Source organism: Protomyctophum parallelum, assembly GCF_964188405.1.
Source record: "Protomyctophum parallelum genome assembly, chromosome: 15".
Taxonomy (NCBI): Eukaryota; Metazoa; Chordata; class Actinopteri; order Myctophiformes; family Myctophidae; genus Protomyctophum; species Protomyctophum parallelum.
The window spans coordinates 30,666,750-30,688,773 of NC_139710.1; the positions used below are offsets into that span (position 1 = coordinate 30,666,750).

Genomic DNA, 22,024 nt, shown 5'->3' on the forward strand with positions numbered 1-22,024 from the left:
ACACACACACACACACAGACACAGACACAGACACACACAGACACAGATGGACACACACACACACACACACACGGACAAACACACACACACACACACACACACACACACACACAGACACACACAGACACAGATGGACACACACACACACACACACACACACACGGACAAACACACACACACACACACACACACACACACACACACACACACACACACACACACACACACACACACACACACACACACACACACACACACACACACACACACAGACACAGATGGACACACACACACACACACACACACACACACGGACAAACACCACACACACACACACACACACACACACACACACACACGCACACAATAGGTGCATTAGGGTTACATTCATTGTGTTTTCATGTCACTCAGTACTCTATGGGTATAACTTAAAGGGCCACTGTGAGGTCATGGACACGGTTACTACAATGACCACAATGCTTTGCTGCACTCAGGGCTTGTCTTACTGAGACAACATGTAGTCCAGGGAAACTTTGAGAAGGAAAGGAAACTGGACTTATGAGCTGGACCAGCACATAACATGATTTCTGAACCATTGAGACCTTTGTCATATAATCGGTGCAGGAATATAAAAGAAGACATGTCACAGGTTGTTTTCTAATCACTTGCTTTTCGTTGTGCACAGAGTGCACAGAGTGCACAGTATATAATTTTATCTGAGGATCTAACATAGATATAGGACATATGGACAAAGCGTTCTCCGGGTCTAACATGAACGTAAAATGAAGCCTGTCTGTCCTTTATTGTAAGTCGCCATCTTTCTAGATCCGTTTTAGCCCAGCTGGCCCATTGGCTGGCCCAGACAATGAGGCGGGACTTCCCCCCTTCTTCTCCTTTGGTTTTTATTTTGACTCGAGTGGGAGGGGAATCCCGATCATAGACTGTAACGGTAGCCACGCCCCTCAGAATTTAATTAATGGGACCATAATTTTTAGATTTTTTTAGAAATTAGACTTTAAACTAGTGACTGGAAGCAGAAAGTATCCATGACCATGTTTATTAAGGTAATACAGTAGGTGAAGTTGACAATGACAGCGCCACAACAGGCCATTATATGAACTTTCAGGAAATCCCGATTTCCTCAGTGGCTTCACAAAATATCTGTCTGACTGCCCCCCTGGGATCTAAACAGCAGCAGGTCTCGTTTCTGTGCTCGGAGGTATCGCAAGACTTGGATGCTCTCATTGACTCCAGTGCATCCAGCCGAACTTCCGGGTGTAGTTTTGGCTCCCATGAAAGCATCCATGAAAGTGTCATGGATGGCGCAGCCCAGTCACACAACCATGTCCTTTCCTTCTCTAAGCTTCCTTGATGTAGTCCAGGAAGGAAGTGAGACCAGTGTCTATGACTAATGACTATGACACTGGTGTGTGTGTGTGTGTGTGTGTGTGTGTGTGTGTGTGTGTGTGCGCGCACGTGCATGCGTGCGTGCGTGCGTGTCTCCTCACGTCTCTGTATGAAGGGTGCGATGGCCAACAGCGACACCACCAGGCAGAGGGAGGCGTTGACGCCCAGGAAGGCCTTGTTGAGGAAGCAGGCCTCCGGGTGGGTGTAAAACACGGCCAGGAACACCACGGCTCCCACGGCGGCCGTGTACAGGAGCAGAGTCACCAGGGCCAGCGCTCCGTACCACAGTTTGTTGTACTTCACCCCAGAGCTCCTATGAATGGAGAGAGAGAGAGAGAGAGAGACAGAGACATTTCATTTCAAGGGCCCCCAGTTTGACATGCATTAGTCTACGGACCCCCATTTGATAGCATTTCTATCTCTGGGACCCCCAATTTATATTGTAAAATCAATGTTAATTTAACTCTCAGAGTTACAGACCCATAAGGGTCCATTTGGTTCCAAACTATCATTTAACTGGGGACCCCCTGGAACTCCCTTAAGGACCCCTGGGGGTCCCCGGACTGTTTTACAGGGATGCAGACTGAATATTCGACCACTGAAACTATTCGACCAAATAGTGGCAAAACAAAACAAAACAATATATTCGGTTGATTTTTTAGGAGCGAAAGCGAATAGTCCAATGAATGACCTTTAACCTTTAACCTACCAGTTGGTGTTCCATCGATGAGCGAACTCCACCAGCAACAGGAGCTGGATGAGCAGGAAGATGGACGCACCCACAGCTCCCATGTAGCGCCACACTGTGGAGGGAGGACAGAACTACATCAATTAAAAAGCAAATGTTTCGGAAAGGGAAACGTTTGCTTTTTAATTGCACCATGAGCACCATCAGTGGCGGAAGGTTCCTATAACGGCAGTGGGTGCAGCCACGCATATTTGCGCTGCGGCTGGCTGCTATTAGCTCTTAAAAGAGCCGTTGTGTTGTGTTATTATTTTGCCAGTGGGTTCTTCTGCTCCTGTGCACCCCCGGAGTTGACGCCACTGAGCACCATAAGAGCATGATAAAATAAAAGAAAAAATATTTTTCTCAGTCTCAGTCTAAAGAGTTTTACTTATTTTTCTATACGGTGAGCGAGTCTTTTCCTGTCAACGTTTCCCTTAAAATATAATTTCAAACTATTTCCAGTTTGTAAATATTGGGAACCCTGAATCGTTACCTTCCAGAGCGTGGGAACCCTGAATCGTTACCTTCCAGAGCGTGGGAACCCTGAATCGTTACCTTCCAGAGCGTGGGAACCCTGAATCCTTACCTTCCAGAGCGTGGGAACCCTGAATCCTTACCTTCCAGAGCGTGGGAACCCTGAATCCTTACCTTCCAGAGCGTGGGAACCCTGAATCCTTACCTTCCAGAGCATGGGAACCCTGAATCCTTACCTTCCAGAGCGTGGGAACCCTGAATCCTTACCTTCCAGAGCGTGGGAACCCTGAATCCTTACCTTCCAAAAAGGTCTCCTGGTTTGGCAGGAAGAATCCCCCAGCACAGCACGCCACCAGAGCTATGAACTTCAGCAGCCAGAACCTGGAGGACAACAAGAAGGTCAATACTCTTAAATACTGGGAAATTATGGGAAAATGCTTTTTCCGAACTAAGACATTATAGATTACAACACGTCTTAAAATAAAACAAAACATTTATCTCAAATGTAACCGTGTGTGTTTCACGCGAGCGAGCGTTGACTAACGGCAGCGGTGGGCGGAGGGGGAGCGGGGAAGGAGCGGGGGAGGAGGTGGAGGGGTGGGCGGAGGGAGGCGGATTAACGTCTGTGCGTACCCGTTGTGCACGGAGACTCTGGATTATCCCATTCTGGTGTTTTAAGCATTATGTTATACTTTAGCTATAGAGCACCGAAGTCTGACGTCACTGTCAGTAGAGGGGGTCAGTCCCCATGTTCGTGTATTTTTTTAGTTGCATTGAAATCCCCATAGGGGGATTTTAGATCGCTTCATATAAGAACTATGTTTGACCACCCCGGCCTTTCTGTCAGGGGAGTGGCTGTGTGTCGTTAATGATGTTCATTAATATTTGATACAGCCAGTTTCTGGAGAAAATGGAATGAATGTGGCCGCAAAAGCCTTGAAACTACATATGTCGCTGCTAATATACGTCACGCCCAGCCGTCAACACATTGCGTTCCTGAGATTCCTCGTTGACATAAGCTCAGCTGGTGGTGACTCAACTCGTACTAACCACGAAACATTAAATATCAATAAAGTAAAAATAAAAATAAACTTAATTAACATTCAGTTTATGTTGTGCGACGGGCAGATGCAGCCACCCGCCTACCCGGAAATGTAGTCTCTGGGTTGTTTGACTCGTTTCTAACGCTTATTTTGTTACTCTTTGGGTATATTTGTACATTTCCACCTTCAGTCGATGCTTCATATCCATATGAGTGAAAAGGCCGGGGTGATGTGTGACGTCAGGATTTCGGTGCTCTATTGAAAAATAGCAGATCAACAAGCTTGTAGCGCGGCACTCGGTGAACGGAGGCTCTGAGCTAACGCTACGTACCCGTTGTGCACGGAGGCTCTGAGCTAACGCTAATGCTACGTACCCGTTGTGCATGGAGGCTCTGAGCTAACTCTACGTACCCGTTGTGCACGGAGGCTCTGAGCTAACGCTACGTACCCGTTGTGCACGGAGGCTCTGAGCTAACGCTAACGCTACGTACCCGTTGTGTACGGCGGCCCGGCAGCCGCGACCGTTCTTGATGCCCAGCGTCAGCAGGAAGAAGAGCAGGAAGAAACAGGCCATGCCGAAGCACAGCTTGTAGACGGCGGAGTATCCCACCAGAGCGCTGCAGTTCTGACCCGCCGAGAGCTGCTCACACACCTTACTGTAGTAGGGGATCTGAAACAACACCATATATGGACATGTCACTGTAGTAGGGGATCTGAAACAACACCATATATGGACATGTCACTGTAGTAGGGGATCTGAAACAACACCATATATGGACATGTCACTGTAGTAGGGGATCTGAAACAACACCATATATGGACATGTCACTGTAGTAGGGGATCTGAAACAACACCATATATGGACATGTTACCACGCAGACAGCTGCTCACACACCTTGGAGACAGACAGACAGACAGACAGACAGGCAGGCAGGCAGACAGACAGACGGCTAGTACCCCATATAAGAAGGAAGGAATAGGTTTTAATGGCTTAAGGCTTCCAGTACACACAAACACACACACACACACACACACACACACATATAAAACTATGTCTCACGTTTACTGGAGTGGAGGTTGTTTTTTCCAGTACTGTGGTGTCAATAAAATATAATTAGTTCCATTCCCCTCGCCCGCTCGCCCTGTGTTCACCTCGCCCTGTGTGTTAAAAGGCCTCCGCATACACTGAGCCCTCTGAGAGAATAGCTTTGGCAATGTAAACATTATGTTTCCTCATGCCAATAAAGCCCATTTGAATTGAATTGGATTTAATTGAATTGAATTAATTTAATTAATTCGATTGAAGCCTGTGTTGATTTAGTCTATACCGGAAAATGTTCATCGACCACCTTTTTTTCCACTGAGGAAAACTAAATGGAAACTGAATGAAAAATGTAACTATGATGACTAAAACTAGGACTAAATATATTGACAATTTTGACAATAAATAAAAACTAGACTAAAATGTTAGGAAGGGACTAGTGGACAAGAGATCCACTACAGCTCTCAATGGTCTCGCACCTTCCTACCTACATGACTGCCTGCCTAAATATGTCCCAAACCGCCCCCCTAAGGTCTTCCACTGCTGGCCTGCTCGCTTTGCCTAAAAAAATGGCAACTAAAAAATACGGGGAAGCAGCTTTTTGCTTCTACGGGCCGTCGGCATGGAACAAGCTCCCACTGTACCTTCGTCAGGCAGCCTCTGTAGACATTTTTAAAGCTCAGCTCAAGACCCACTTCTACAACATTGCTTTTAAGTGATCTTATATTTTTTTGCTATTCATGTCCTCACTGTATTGCATTACTGCTTGTTTTTTAATGTCGTTGCCTTGCTTTTCTTTTATTCTCCATTGAGCTGCATTTGATGTCATGAAAGGTGCTATACAAATAAAGTTTTATTATTAAAATATAAGTCATTTTACACTTGGCTGCATGCTGAAAATAGCAGATCTACAAACTCACGGTGGATATCCTATCCTATCCTATCTATAGGTTACGAAGGTTAGGGAAGATATTGATTCCTTGAGAGAATTTACAAGGACTAGAATTCTTTATTAATTAATTAATTATTAATCACATTCATATGTATATTTCCTCTGAAAATGTTTAGTACTACACACACACACACACACACAGTCCTTCACACACACACACACACACACACACACACACACACACACACACACACACACACACACACACACACACACACACACACACACACACACACACACACACACACACACAGACACGACAGGCATTGTGTGTAGATTTAGTAGCTGACACCATGGTTATGCTAATCTACTCCTTCTGGAGACAAAAGGGCCTCGCTAGCAGCCTGTTACACGCACGCATGCACGCACGCACACACACACACACACACGCACTCTCCAATGACATCTCTATCTCACTACTGCAGCAGTATTTCGTGAACATTCGTGTGCAAATCTTTGAATACAGATAATTCTGGGGGTACAATAAAGATTATTATTAACCCATTTTAAGCGGGGAAACCCTTTTGGTGTTAGCATTACGTTATGCCTTTAGCTATTTAAAAATAGCAGATCTACAAGCTCATAGCGCGCCACCGAGTGGCGCGCTATGAGCTTGTAGGTCTGCTATTTTTGAAAAAATCGAAGAACGACTGCCATAGAAACACAGCTTTTTCAGAAAACTGTCAGGATGTAGAAGACATTTTTAGAATCTGATCTCAGGTCAGAATGGGTTAAGTCAAATCATTTATTCCGAGAGGTCCCTCTGGTATACAACTTTATATTTTCAGATGGGGGTCCGCAGCCAAATACAGATAATGCTGGGGGTACAATAAAGATTATTATTAACAATAACAACCACACTGCTCCCCCCGAGTCCGGATCACAGCCCGGACGGACATCCTGTGTGTGTTTTACTTTTCTCCTTCCCGTGTCTGTCTGTGCACGTTATACGTGCACACGTTCGTTCAGTGCAAACAAAACAACCTTTTCTTGCAGAGGAGGGTGCGTATAGCGCCCCCCAGGAGGAGGATTACAATAGGTGCTGGCCGGCCCGGTTCCGGCGAGCCGCCCTGCCTCCGAAACGGTTGAGAAATGACAGAGTTATACCATGTGGGGGGTCCCCGGGGGTACCGGGGGGGTCACCGGAACATCCAGACCCCCATGAGGAACACGCCCAGGGGGACGTCCCGGTTCCGGTGTGCCGCCCCGCGTCCGAAACGGTTGAGAAATGACAGTTACCGTGTGTGGGGGTCCCTCTACTTGTAGTACCCTCTACTGTACTGTACTGTACTGTCACTGTACTGGCACACCCGAACTCATCATATATAGTTACAGTAATTTGTATTGTATTTTGTATTTATTTATTCAGCACAGTATAAAAACAACACAGTGAACATATAAATATAAGAAGGGTAAAGTGCTAGGCTGAGGCAAAAAAGCCCAAGGGGCTTAATACTGTAATATGTGCGTGTGTGTTTGTGTGTGTGTTAGGTTGCGCACAGGTGGTGAAAAACAACCATGCTGTTTACGTGCTCAGACCCACCCAGCCGGCCAGCCACCCACCCAGCCACACACATAGCTCTGTAAGGGAGTGGTTGTTCGTGCTCAGACCCACCCACCCAGCCATCCAGCCACCCACCCACCCAGCCGGCCACCCAGCCACACACATAGCTCCGTGAGGGAGTGGTTGTTCGTGCTCAGACCCAGCCAGCCACCCAGCCACCCACCCAGCCGGCCACCTAGCCACACACATAGCTCCGTGAGGGAGTGGTTGTTCGTGCTCAGACCCAGCCAGCCACCCAGCCACCCACCCAGCCGGCCACCCAGCCACACACATAACTCCGTGAGGGAGTGGTTGTTCGTGCTCAGACCCAGCCAGCCACCCAGCCACCCACCCAGCCGGCCACCTAGCCACACACATAGCTCCGTAAGGGAGTGGTTGTTCGTGCTCAGGCCCAGCCACCCAGCCACCCACCCACCCACCCGGCCACCCAGCCACACACATAGCTCCGTGAGGGAGTGGTTGCGCTCAGGTGAATGTCTAGACAGAAACCAACAGCATCTACAGCAGCTCAGGGTTGTTTTTGATCCAGAAAGATGGAATAAAAAGGTTCCCCAATTATAGTTTTAGTTAATTATAACAACTCTGACAAGCACGCGCGCACACACACATGCACGCGTGGACGCACGCACGCGCACACGCACGCCGAGGAGTCAAGACTACTAATCTAGATTCTAAACTTGTATGTACATGAAGAACCATATAATTACACCCAGGGAAGGTCTGCTGTGCTAGACCACTGAATGAGACCGCGCACGCACACACGCACGCGCGCACACACGCACACGAGACCTCCCATGCACAGAGACCTTTCGTAAACCTTGGATCTTCAGGAAAGTTTCCAGGAAACAAACGTAACAGAAAAATCACACCCGTGTGAACCAGTGGATCAACACTGCATAGCAGATAACACGGCCTAAATCATCACTGTGTTCTGTCATGTCCAGAGTCTCACCACAACCATCTATTATGATATTTTACAGCGATGTGAGCCTCCGTACATATACTAGCCCTTACTCGTTGTGAGATATGGCGGGGTACTGCGCCCGGTGCGTTTTTAATTCACTAATAAATTCATTAATAATCATTAATGTGTCAAATCAAAAAAGGGCTTCGTTACACCCTCCATATTCATATGGTCAATGCCTGTGTGTGGGAGCGATTGGTGCAGGCAGTGAGGAGCTACGGCGGTGTTTCTGACACACAGACACTCAGACATTGTTAGAATTACAGTATGATATTATTATATACAGCACCGTGAGCCTCCGTACATTGACAAGTTTTATGTTGATGCTGATCTTCCTTTTACAGCAGCGTGTGTTTGAGACTCTGGACTATGACGAAACACAGCGATGATTTAGGGCTTTTAGGCCATTCTGACCTGAGATCAGATTCTAAAAATGTCTTCTACATCCTGACAGTTTTCTGAAAAAGCTATGTTTATATGTCAGTCGTTCTTAGATTTTTCAAAAATAGCAGACCTACAAGCTTGCTAAAGCATAACATAATGCTAACACCAAACGGGGTTCCCGCCCAAAATGGGTTAAGGCCATGTTAGGCCTACTAAAAAAAAAGTTTGGTTTGCCGACCGACTATTAAATATGCGCGACCCATATTCTTTTTTTGGCATTTGGTGGGGAAAAAAAAGCTCAGAATACGACCGAGTAAGACCAAAAAGGTCTTTGATCATTAAAATTCTTTGATGAGACCATCGGGACGCGCAAAATCAAAATAAAGTTTTCTTTCGTCTAAGATATCACGTGCGCAAATGTTTTGCGTCATCGCGAGGAGACGCATAACCCAACACAACGCCAACACAACACAGCATGGACCTGTGCACCGTATCTGTCGTCTGCCCGTGCAAAGCACCGCCACAAATGATTCAATTGAATACTAAATAATTTGCAGACATAATTAAGGAGGTGAAACCGTGCCGGTAGTATGCGTGATTGCGTGGGGGTCTGCGAGGACAGTGACAGAGACTCAAATGTGTTACCGTCCGTTACCCATTAAATCTGCGGGTCTGCTGCTGACGTTACGCCACTTTTTAGCTGCGCTCCACAGTTATGCTCAAATTAGTGCCCCTAAAGAATTCTGAGGCAACATGGCTGGAGACGAGGCAGCCAATCAGAACTGCTCGACTAGCCAAGCCGTGCAGACGATGGGATGTGCTGGGTTGTTGGCAACTGTCGTGACAGAAATAAATTAACCAACCTCCAACCTTTTGGTATGTGAGTAATGCAGCACTTTACTTTGGTTTGGAGTTAAATTAAAACACAACCAGCGTGTGGACATTCTATTCAGTTTTCAAATGTTTAGCTGTAGGCATACAGTGTTATGAGTACTTGAACCATTAATTATTTAAAAGATGGTATTTCAGGCAAATATTGAAGTTATTAAAAAAGAAGCCTATCCATCATTGCCGTAGGAAAAAAAAAGAAAAGACAATCCTTGCTACCCATCCTTCCCACGAATAAATAAATAAAATAAAATAAATTCCTTGCTACCCACCTGTAAGGAGGTAAGAGCCATTTCCTTTCTATGCTTTTTGTTTCTATAATTGACTTCACGGTCAAGGGCAAGGCCAACGCCCTGTATATATGAGGAAGTGGGCAACAAGGCACAGGTGCTACTGAAGTGAAAGAGGCAACAGTTTGTTGACTGTATATCTGTAACATGAGAACAAAGGCTGTTGAATTTGTCGTTGTTTAACCTGCTGAAGTGACGGTAAATAAATACCGTTTCATTCAAACGAAGTCATATATCAGTTCTTTGTTTTTATTATTATACACGTCTAAACTAGATCTCGCTTTCAGTAACCAGCCAGTGGTGTCCGTTCGGGACTGACATTACACCATCCTTCAACCAAAAAAGAAAAAAAAAAAAAAAAAAAAAAAAGTCCCCTACCTACTCAGCCCAAAAATGACAGCCAATCGGAAACCAAAGTTTTTTTTTTGTTAGGCCTTATCTGCGATAGCAACATAATATAACAAAACTATATGGAATGAACTTCATTACAATCAAAACTACAGACTCGCATCCCGATCCTCCGCTGTAGTTCTCACCTCTTCAGACTCCATCTTAACCCATTTTGGTGTTAGCATCATGTCATCACTGTCAGGATGTAGAAGACATTTTATAGAATCTGATCTCAGGTCAGAATGGGTTAACCTGTAGCTAAATGACAAAAATTGTACATTTTGGTGTGACTGACCTCTTTCCTGGCGGCCAGGGTTAGGGACAGGGTTAGGGGTCAGGGTTAGGGGTCAGGGTTACCTCTTTCATGGCGTTCTCCACGGTGGGTGACATCATGACCACACAGGTGACGGTGACCATCAGGAAGTAGAGAGCGTACATGAAGCGCGTTCCCGTCGACTGCTTGATCTTCGGACAGCAGTCACAGCAGCACGAGCACGCCGCTGTGCCACAGCAGCACGCCAGCTACGCACACACACAGAAAGAGAGACATGTTAGTTATTTATCTGAATAACGGGATTGAGAGTTCATGGGATATACATGGCACCACCTTTTACACACACACACACACACACACACACACACACACACACACACACACACACACACAGTTCTATTTCAGAAGGATTCATAATTACACATCAGAGACTGGCTCTTCCTGTATGCCGCTCCCCACCCGCCCACAGTCCCACACCCAAATTAGTGCGCACGTACGTGCATGCACACACACACACACACACACCCCTCAAAGCTGGACATAGGAGGGGGTCGGCGCCCCTCAAAGAAATGCCACTTTTAACCCCCTCAGGACAGAACTATACTTGCACACTTGTGTGACACAAAAACACTGATCTACAAGCTCACAAAAACCGTCCAGCAGATCTATTGGTGTTGCATGGGACATATCTGATCTACAAGCTCACGAAAACAGTCCAGCAGATCTATTGGTGTTGCATGGGACATATCTGATCTACAAGCTCACGAAAACACCAGCCGATCTATTGGTGTGGCATGGGACATATCTGATCTACAAGCTCACGAAAACACCAGCCGATCTATTGGTGTTGCATGGGACATATCTGATCTACAAGCTCACGAAAACACCAAAACTACTAAGCAGACTTTTGGCCCTCACCAAATATAGTAATTCACTCACGCACACGCACAGTCGCACACACACACACACACACAGTCACACACACAGTCACAGACACACACACACACACACACACACACAGTCACACACACACACAGCTGTGGCGAGGTCTGTTGTGGACCTCACTACAGAGCATGTGCGAACGCGTGTCTTAACACCACGTTGTGTAATGGAGCCTGTGTGCGTGCGTGTGTGTGTGTGTGTGGGTGTGTGTGTGTGTGTGTGTGGTGATACAGTAAATCCAGTGTGACGGAATCTGATGTTCCACTGGGCGGCAACTGACCCCCCCCCCCCCCCCCCCCCCCCCCCTCTCTCTCTCTCTCTCTCTCTCTGATTGTTCCCAGTGTCGGGCGACCCGCCCAGCCTGGCCCGCGTCCTTTTCTTGATGTGACAATCCAAGAAATCCTTTCAACTATTACACCCCCCCCCCCCCCCCCACACACACACACACACACACACACACACACACACACACAGTCAGAACTCTTCAGAAAGTGTTCCAGCGCTGAAATGGATTCCACACAGAGCGTTAAAAGTTTATCTGCGCTGCGTTCTCTGGGGATCTGTCTCTCTCTGTCTCTCTGTCTCTGTCTCTCTCTCTCTTATCTCTCTCTCTCTCTAAGTACTCCAGCTTTTCATGGACTACAGCACTGGTTTTCCACCCTTTTCACATCAAGGTCCATTATTTATTCAGAATTTAGAGCCACGGAACCACCATTTGATGACATTTAGCCTCTCAGACCCATTTGAGCCACGGAACCACCATTTGATGACATTTAGCCTCTCAGACCCATCTGAGCCACGGAACCACCATTTGATGACATTTAGCCTCTCAGACCCATTTGAGCCACGGAACCACCATTTGATGACATTTAGCCTCTCAGACCCAAAACTAAAGCATATTGTTGTTGTCATTGGATAAGATAGTAGTAATGTCCTCGATAAGCCGTCGATAAGCCCAAAGCTTATTGATAACGGGTACTCGATAAGCCCAAAGCTTATTGATACCGGGTACTCGATAAGCCCAAAGCTTATCGATAACGGGTACTCGAATAACTCGATAAGCCCAAAGCTTATTGATACGGGGAACTCGATAAGCCCAAAGCTTATCGATAACAGGTACTCGATAAGCCCAAAGCTTATTGATACCGGGTACTCGATAAGCCCAAAGCTTATTGATACCGGGTACTCGATAAGCCCAAAGCTTATTGATACCGGGTACTGGATAAGCCCAAAGCTTATTGATACCGGGTACTCGATAAGCCCAAAGCTTATTGATACCGGGTACTCGATAAGCCCAAAGCTTATTGATACCGGGTACTCGATAAGCCCAAAGCTTATCGATAACAGGTACTCGATAAGCCCAAAGCTTATTGATACCGGGTACTCAATAAACTTGTTATGGTATATGGTATATTTTTCCAGGTATGGGTTATGGAGCTCAATTGGAGTCACGTATGATGTAATGTGAGTACAGTCTGTACAGAGGGAAGGACTGGTATCGGCACAACTCTATTGTTTATGGTTGTATGAGTAGGGGGTCTTTACCCCCCCCCCCGCGCACACGCACACACACACACAGTCACACACACGCTTTTTTCTCTTTCTCTCACTTCCTCCACTCCCCCACTCTCTCTCTCTTCCATTGTTCCCATTAGTGTTCAGTGTCTCTCTGTCTTTCCTTTGAATGCATGCCTGTTGTTCTGTATAGTATAGCCACAAACTGTAACGCACACGCACACGCACACACACACACACACACACACACACACACACACACACACACACACACACACACACACACACAGTTTCGATGAGAAGACGATGATGAACAGTGACTTGAAAGGAGACCTTTAGAAATCTCCGACCAGTAAAAAAAGAAATGAATGAACAAGAAAAGGATGACATATTATTTCACCAGCTGATTATTATTATATATCTGCAGCAGTGAGCTATTAAATGAAAATGTCTGTCAGAACGAGGGATAAACATTAGGGATGCTCCGATAGGTCCGATACTCGAGTCGTGACAAATCATGACAACAAACACAATATTTTGGACCAAACAAAATAATTACAAAGAAGAGAAAAAGTGTTGTAATCTGCCGTTTTATTCTTCTTTCTAATCATTTGTTTGGCCCAAAATAATTGTGTTTGTTGTCATGATTTCTCACAACTCCAGTTGGCTTTTTACGTCGCTTTAAAAAGGTCTTTAAATAAATACTTTTTGAAATGTCTAATGAGGAAAAATGAACGGGGAATCATTTCCTGGGCCCCTGGTGGTAGGGGGCGGGACTGCGACGCTCTATTGAAGGGAGATGATATCCGACGAGATTCATTTCAGAGCAGGGTAACTAAAGTTACAGAGCCATAAGGGTCCATTTGGTTCCAAACTATCATTTAGATCCCACATTGTGACTGACAGGCATCAGTGTTCACATTGAGACCCTGTCTGTCCCACATTGTGACTGACAGGCATCAGTGTTCACATTGAGACCCTGTCTGTCCCACATTGTGACTGACAGGCATCAGTGTTCACATTGAGACCCTGTCTGTCCCACATTGTGACTGACAGGCATCAGTGTTCACATTGAGACCCTGTCTGTCCCACATTGTGACTGACAGGCATCAGTGTTCACATTGAGACCCTGTCTGTCCCACATTGTGACTGACAGACATCAGTGTTCACATTGAGACCCTGTCTGTCCCACATTGTGACTGACAGGCATCAGTGTTCACATTGAGACCCTGTCTGTCCCACATTGTGACTGACAGGCATCAGTGTTCACATTGAGACCCTGTCTGTCCCACATTGTGACTGACAGGCATCAGTGTTCACATTGAGACCCTGTCTGTCCCACATTGTGACTGACAGGGCATCAGTGTTCAAACTGAGACCCTGTCTGTCCCACATTGTGACTGACAGGCATCAGTGTTCACATTGAGACCCTGTCTGTCCCACATTGTGACTGACAGGGCATCAGTGTTCAAACTGAGACCCTGTCTGTCCCACATTGTGACTGACAGGGCATCAGTGTTCACATTGAGACCCTGTCTGTCCCACATTGTGACTGACAGGGCATCAGTGTTCAAACTGAGACCCTGTCTGTCCCACATTGTGACTGACAGGCATCAGTGTTCACATTGAGACCCTGTCTGTCCCACATTTTGACTGACAGGGCATCAGTGTTCAAACTGAGACCCTGTCTGTCCCACATTGTAACGTGAGCGGTGCTGCAACATGAAGCCAGGAGGGCGAAACCAGCGCCACTTAAATAAACAGTTTTGTCGCGTAGAGAGAGAGAGAGAGAAATGCATTGTGGGTAAAGTTCGAGGATAACAATGAGTGTAATAACAGCCACACCCTCTGCTCTCACGTTACACAAGACGGCTCTCTGTGTTCCTCTGTGTCTGCTTCACGGGAGAGACAGAGAGAGGTCTGCTCCACGGGAGAGACAGAGAGACAGAGAGAGGTCTGCTCCACAGGAGAGACAGAGAGACAGAGAGAGGTCTGCTCCACAGGAGAGACAGAGAGACAGAGAGAGGTCTGCTCCACAGGAGAGACAGAGAGACAGAGAGAGGTCTGCTCCACAGGAGAGACAGAGAGAGGTCTGCTCCACAGGAGAGACAGAGAGACAGAGAGAGGTCTGCTCCACAGGAGAGACAGAGAGAGGTCTGCTCCACAGGAGAGACAGAGAGACAGAGAGAGGTCTGCTCCACAGGAGAGACAGAGAGAGGTCTGCTCCACAGGAGAGACAGAGAGAGGTCTGCTCCACAGGAGAGACAGAGAGAGGTCTGCTCCATGGGGGAGACAGAGAGAGGTCTGCTCCACGGGAGAGACAGAGAGAGGTCTGCTCCACGGGAGAGACAGAGAGAAGTCTGCTCCACAGGAGAGACAGAGAGAGGTCTGCTCCACAGGAGAGACAGAGAGAGGTCTGCTCCACAGGAGAGACAGAGAGAGGTCTGCTCCACAGGAGAGACAGAGAGAAGTCTGCTCCACAGGAGAGACAGAGAGAGGTCTGCTCCATGGGGGAGACAGAGAGACAGAGAGAGGTCTGCTCCATGGGGGAGACAGAGAGACAGAGAGAGGTCTGCTCCACAGGAGAGACAGAGAGACAGAGAGAGAGGAAGAACACAGGAAAATAAACATGACTGCATGGATAACATGAAGAGACTATAGAGACACCATCTCCCATGTCTGTCAGTCAGTCTGTCAGTCAGTCAGTCAGCCAGCCAGTCAGTCAACCAGTCAGTCAACCAGTCAGCCAGCCAGCCAGCCAGTCAGTCAGCCAGCCAGCCAGCCAACCAGCCAGTCAGTCAACCAGTCAACCAGTCAGCCAGAGTACAGCAGCGTGATTGAATGGTCTCAGGTCTTTTTTTAAAGTCCTCTGTAGTTTGTTACACTTTCTGTTGTTCAGACCGACAGGCTGGCCTTTTGTCCGCTTAGCTAGGCAGCTGTGTACACGCAGCAACAATGTAGCACTCCGTGTGTGTACACTGTACACACACACACACACACACACACACACACACACACACACACACACACACACACACCCCCCCCCCCCTAGCTACGACCGAGAGGGAGAGAGAGAGAGATGTCAGATGACAAGAGGCTATGAGACAAAGACAGGAACTGAGAGAAGGAGTAGAAAATGAAAAGTCGCCCCAAGCCATCCCTCTTCCTGGAGTAGGACAAAGGAACGCCTGTCAGACAGACAGACAGACAGACAGACAGACAGACAGACAGACAGACAGACAGACAGACAGACAGACAGACAGACAGACAGACAGACAGACAGAGTGAGTCATCATGTCAGGGAGGAAGGGAATTCCACGTCATTCCTGGGATGATTCAATGTTTTCTTCGTCTCAGAGTGAAGCTTATCTGTACTGTACTGTACTGTACTGTACTGTACTGTGCTGTGCTGTGCTGTACTGTACATCTGCTAGCATGCAGACGGATACTCCCCCAAAACACTTTTAATTATGGGTCACGACTCCAGAAAAAAACAATACCACCATTTTCTCTTTTCCTACAACAAAAAAAAAAAGAAAAGTATTTCAAAAGTATTTAACCCATTTTGGGCGGGAACCCCTTTTGGTGTTTTAAACATTTTGTTATAATTTAGCTATTGAAGAATAGCTGGCTGACTGGCTTGTAGGTCTGCTATTTTTGAAAAATGGAAGAGCCACTGACACAGAAACATAGCTTTTTCAGAAAACTGTCAGGATGTAGAAGACATTTTTAGAATCTGATCTCAGGTCAGAATGGGTTAAAATAAATAGCCAGAGCTACAAGCTCAGGACGTGGCGCCCAAGCCACGCGTTTTGAGCTTGTAGATCGGCTAAAATCTCTCTCTCTCTCTCTCTCTCCCTCCCTCTCTCCCTCTCTCTCTCTCTCTCTCTCTCTCTCTCGGGTCACAGGAGGCTAAAGGCTTTGAGAACCAGTGCTGTGTTGTTAGTCACTCCTTGTCGTCATGGCGATGGGTCCGTTTTATTCCACAATCTCCGAATGCGATAGAGTCTGGAACCTTTTGGTGTTTTAACCCATTCTGACCTGAGATCAGATTCTAAAAATGTCTTCTACATCCTGACAGTTTTCTGAAAAAAAGCTATGTTTCTACGTCAGTCGTGCTTCGATTTTTCAAAAACCTACAAGCTTGTAGATCTGCTATTTTTCAATAGCTAAAGCATGACATGATGCTAACACCAAAAAGGGGTTCCCGCCCCAAAATGGGTTAAACATCATGTTATGCTTCAGCTGTTGAAAAACAGCAGATCTACAAGCTCCGAGTGGCGCGCTACGAGCTTGTAGGTCTGCTGTTTTTTTTTTAAATCACGGAAATGTGGCGCAAATCTTTGAATGCATTGTATATTCTTTCAGTTTTTAACTCATGCTTTGCTTCTGGGGGGGGGAGGGGGTCCCTGGAACAACATATTATCAGATGGGGGTCGGCGACCAATTACAGATAATTCTGGGGGTCCTTGACATGAAAAATGACTGACATAGAAACATAGGGTTTTACAGAAAACGGTCAGGATTTAGAAGACATTTGTAGAATCCGTCTCAGGTCTAAATGGGTTAAAAAACCCTTTTGCAGTATTTATTTCAAAAAGTAAAAGGTATCGATTATGTAGGTACAGTTGAAAAACGTAACATACTGCACTTGCCCATTTTGGGGCGGGAACCCCTTTAGGTGTTTTAACTATTGAAAAATAGCAGATCTACAAGCTCATAGTGCGGCACTCGGTGCCGCGCTATATTTCGCTATATTTTGCTAAAAATCGTGAAAATGTGCCTCAAATCTTTGAATATACATTATTACAGACTTACAGAGTTACCATTTCAACTCAAATCTTTGCTTCCGGGGGGGGTCCCTGGGACAACATATTTTCAGATGGGGGGGGGGGGGGTGATTTTTTTTTTTTTTTACATGAAATATTGAGCACCACTGATACAGAAACATGAGGTTTTTCAGGAAACTCAGGGTTTGGAAGACATTTCTTTCATTTCTACGTCAGCTCTGAATGGGTTAAAAGGTCAGACTCCAGACGACAACGCTCTCATCATGTGATGTCATCATGTGATGTCATCATGTGATGTCAGTCAGAGCACGTGGTTAAGATGAAGACAGAGCCGTTAGGTCTGTTAGCTCTGTGTGCGATGAAGACAAACAGAGCTGTTAGGTCTGTTAGCTCTGTGTGCGATGAAGACAGAGCTGTTTATAGGTCTGTTAGCTCTGTGTGCGATGAAGACAAACAGAGCTGTTAGGTCTGTTAGCTCTGTGTGCGATGAAGACAGACAGCTGTTAGGTCTGTTAGCTCTGTGTGCGATGAAGACAGAGCTGTTTATAGGTCTGTTAGCTCTGTGTGCGATGAAGACAGAGCTGTTTATAGGTCTGTTAGCTCTGTGTGCGATGAAGACAGAGCTGTTAGGTCTGTTAGATCTGCACCACACACATGAGCAAATACAACTATGACTGTTTTCATTAACCCATTTAGGCCTGACATCAAAATAAATAAAAAATAATCTTCTAAATTCTGACAGTTTTCTGAAATACCTCATGTTTCTATGTCAGTGGTGCTCAATATTTCATGTCAAGGACCCCCAACATTATCTGTAATTGACCGCCGACCTCCATTTGTAAATATGTTGTTCCATGAGGGACCCTCCCAGTAGCAAAGATTTGAGTTAAAAACTCGCTCTGTAACAATATATATATAATCAAAGATTTCAGGCACATTTTCACGATTTTTCACAAATAGCAGACCTACAAGCTCATAACTTGCAGATCTGCTATTTTTCAACAGCTAAAGCTAAACATAAAAAAGGGGGTTCCCGCCCCAAAATACAGAATTGTATTCAAAGACTACACTACTAAAATGATTTGCTGTCAAAATGTCAACAGCGCTGTCTGTCTGTCTGTCTGTCTGTCTGTCTGTCTGCCTGTCTGTCTGTCTGCCTGTCTGTCTGTCTGCCTGTCTGTCCACTGATCTCCTCCTATAGCGCAAACACCTCCACAACGATGGAGAGAACAGGAGTTTCACTGGGATTACATCATCTCTCACACGCGCACACACACACAGTCACACACACACACACACACAGTCACACACACACACACACACACACACAGTCACACACACACACACACACAGCTGTGGAACATCATGTTTAAGCGCACGTGTCCAGCAGACAGTGTGTCGTCCATTCCTCATGGTCACTGATGTGCCGATTATGTTTGGAGGGGGAACATGAATACCACCAGTAAGACAAAACATTAAAAGTCCATAGACCTGGGCCTGGGCCGTGGCTCAGCGGTCCAGGCACCTTGGCTGCTCATGGTAATCCAGTCTGGCAGTGTGCTGCGGGTTCCACTCCCCAACCCCACGGCCTTTACTGAACATACCCTCTCTTCTCCCGGACGCTTCCTAAGGAGGGACCTGGGAATTCCCAGGCCGTCTCCCTTCCCAAATCTAATATAAACAACCACATACACACACACACACAACCCCCCCTCCCACCCCCTGTTCCCCTCACTGTATAATGTTTCTTGTCCCTTTTTACCTCCTTTATGATGAATTCCTGTTCTGTTCTTTAACTATATAGAAGTGTCTATTTGTACGTCTCTAAATGTTTTGATGAATTGAACATGGTGGACCCTCTTGTCAGTCAGTCTTTGTACAGTCTCACACACACACACACACAGTCAGTCACGCACACACACACACACAGTCACACACACACACACACACACACACACACACACAGTCACACACACAGTCACACACACACACACACACACACACACACACACACACACACACACACACACAGTCATCTGTGTGTTGATTCTCGCAGAATCAACACACAGATGAAAAACCAAAGCTCTAAATGAGTTCATCCAATGGGATCCATTAACACTGACGACTTCATCCAATAGGATTAATTAAGGCTGACGAGATCATCCAATAGGAGTCATTACCGCTGACCGCAGCGGGAGGACGCCGCTCATGGGAAGTGTCTGGAGTTAATCTGGTATTAACCCATTCTGACCTGAGATCAGATTCTAAAAATGTCTTCTACATCCTGACAGTTTTCATTCTGACCCGAGATCAGATTCTAAAAAATGTCTTCTATGTCACTCAGTCGCTCTTCGATTTTTCAAAAATAGCAGACCTACAAGCTCATAGCGCGCGCTATGAGCTTGTAACTCTGCTATTTTTCAATAGCTAAAGCATAACGTAATGCTAACCCCAAAATGGGTTCTCGCCCAAAATGGTTTAAAATGGTGCATTTTTATAGCGCCTTTATCCAAGGCGCTTTACATAGATGGTGCATTACATTCACCCATTCACACACACACTCACACACCTTTACATAGATGGTGCATTACATTCACCCATTCACACACCAGTGTTGTTTTCGTCGACTAAAACTATGATTTTTTTTCGTCGACTACCTTTTTTCACTGACGAAAACTGAATGGAAACTAAATGAAAACTAAGCTAAGGTGACTAAAATTATACTGACAATTTGGTCAACAAATAAAAACTAGACTAAAATGTTAGGAAGGGACTAGTGGACAAGAGATCCAGTATCTCAAAGTCATTTTACACTTGGTTGCTTGCTGAAAATGTCACCCATTCACACACACGCACTCACACACACCTTTACATAGATGGTGCATTACATTCACCCGTTCACACACCTTTACATAGATTGTGCATTACATTCACCCATTCACACACACATTCACACACCTTTACATAGATTGTGCATTACATTCACGCATTATTTCACACACACATTCACACACCTTTACATAGATTGTGCATTACATTCACCCGTTCACACACCTTTACATAGATTGTGCATTACATTCACCCATTCACACACCTTTACATAGATTGTGCATTACATTCACGCATTCACACACGAACTCACACACCTTTACATAGATGGTACATTACATTCACGCATTCACACACCCATTCACACACCTTTACATAGATGGTACTAGTGCTGTCAGAACGAATTTCATAATATGAAAGAAATTCGAATATTAAAATATATATATATATTCGAAAGCTAAATTAAAATAATTGCCATTCGAATGGAGCTTTTATAATTTATTATCCCTGTTCATTCTGTTGGCAAGATTTAAAAATAATAAAGCCCCGACTGCCTGCGGAGTTTATTTCTCCTGCCTTCTGTGTGATTTATCCACTATACATCCTGCGTCTACTACATCCTGTAGTTCACTTAAGAAATAAAAGTATTGTTACGAGTAGCTTTTATTTTGAAGAGGAATAGGAAGTTGTTTCCGGTTGTAGCCAGCTACCATGACAGTCTACCGGTGCGGGTGGTAGTGGAATAATAATAACAACATGCTTTTAGCCAAAGTTCATAAAAACCGCTTGCGTCTATGACTTAAACAATGTAGGCTAAACACTTTGGAATTACGTTAAACATGTTATATCCTCCGTGGCGGCGTCATTAGGTGAGTACTAGTTAATTAATTGTTAAGTTTCATAGTATCATTCATCATCAACAGGCTGTTGTTTGATGCCCCCCAAAATGAACAGGTTACAGCCTGGCCCTACAGGATTCTCATTCTGTCACTGCCTGCAAGGATGGCCGCCGTGCCATTTCTTATAAATTATCTAATTCATATGTGGGTCGTCGTGGGTCCACTCCACGTGGAGTTGTTATTGTTCATGCGGCGTGGAGAAGGCATCAGAGCGCAGCGCAACAGCCTAGTATAGTATGGCATATTATTGTCTGTACTCTCTGCACTCTCTTTCTGTCCAGTCCTACGTGTATAGGCTGGCGATTGTGGCGACTTTATTTTGGTTAATAGGCTAAAGAGAGAGTTGTAAAGGGGATATTGTCTATGGTCAGTTCATGGTGTGTATCATTCTCGTTTTTAACCGGGCCGTGGCCCGTGATAATGCGTCGCAATGACGGTAGGCAGTAGCCTAATAATACAATGTAACCAACTTGCGCAAGCATTAAAAAATGGGTTGTTATTCTGTGTATTATTATAGGCTAAATATGAGCTAAAATAAACAATGTAAATATTCGAATATTTTCGAAAATTACAAATAATGAAGCAATGAAATTCGAATTGGATTATAGAGGTGAACTGACAGCCCTAGATGGTACACATTACATTCACGC

At 45.6% G+C, this 22,024-nt stretch overlaps 1 protein-coding gene across 1 annotated transcript in view; it reads right to left on the reverse strand.

The window, feature by feature from the left end:
• Positions 1–22,024, reverse strand: part of serinc5 (serine incorporator 5) — a 38,006-nt gene that overhangs the window by 8,304 nt on the left and 7,678 nt on the right. The window contains exons 2-6 of the mRNA XM_083785047.1: positions 10,483–10,647; positions 4,143–4,321; positions 2,907–2,989; positions 2,117–2,210; positions 1,509–1,720 (exon numbers count right to left, since the gene is read on the reverse strand). Coding sequence (XP_083641173.1) covers positions 1,509–1,720; positions 2,117–2,210; positions 2,907–2,989; positions 4,143–4,321; positions 10,483–10,647 — 733 coding nt within the window. The remainder of the gene's footprint in view (positions 1–1,508; positions 1,721–2,116; positions 2,211–2,906; positions 2,990–4,142; positions 4,322–10,482; positions 10,648–22,024) is intronic.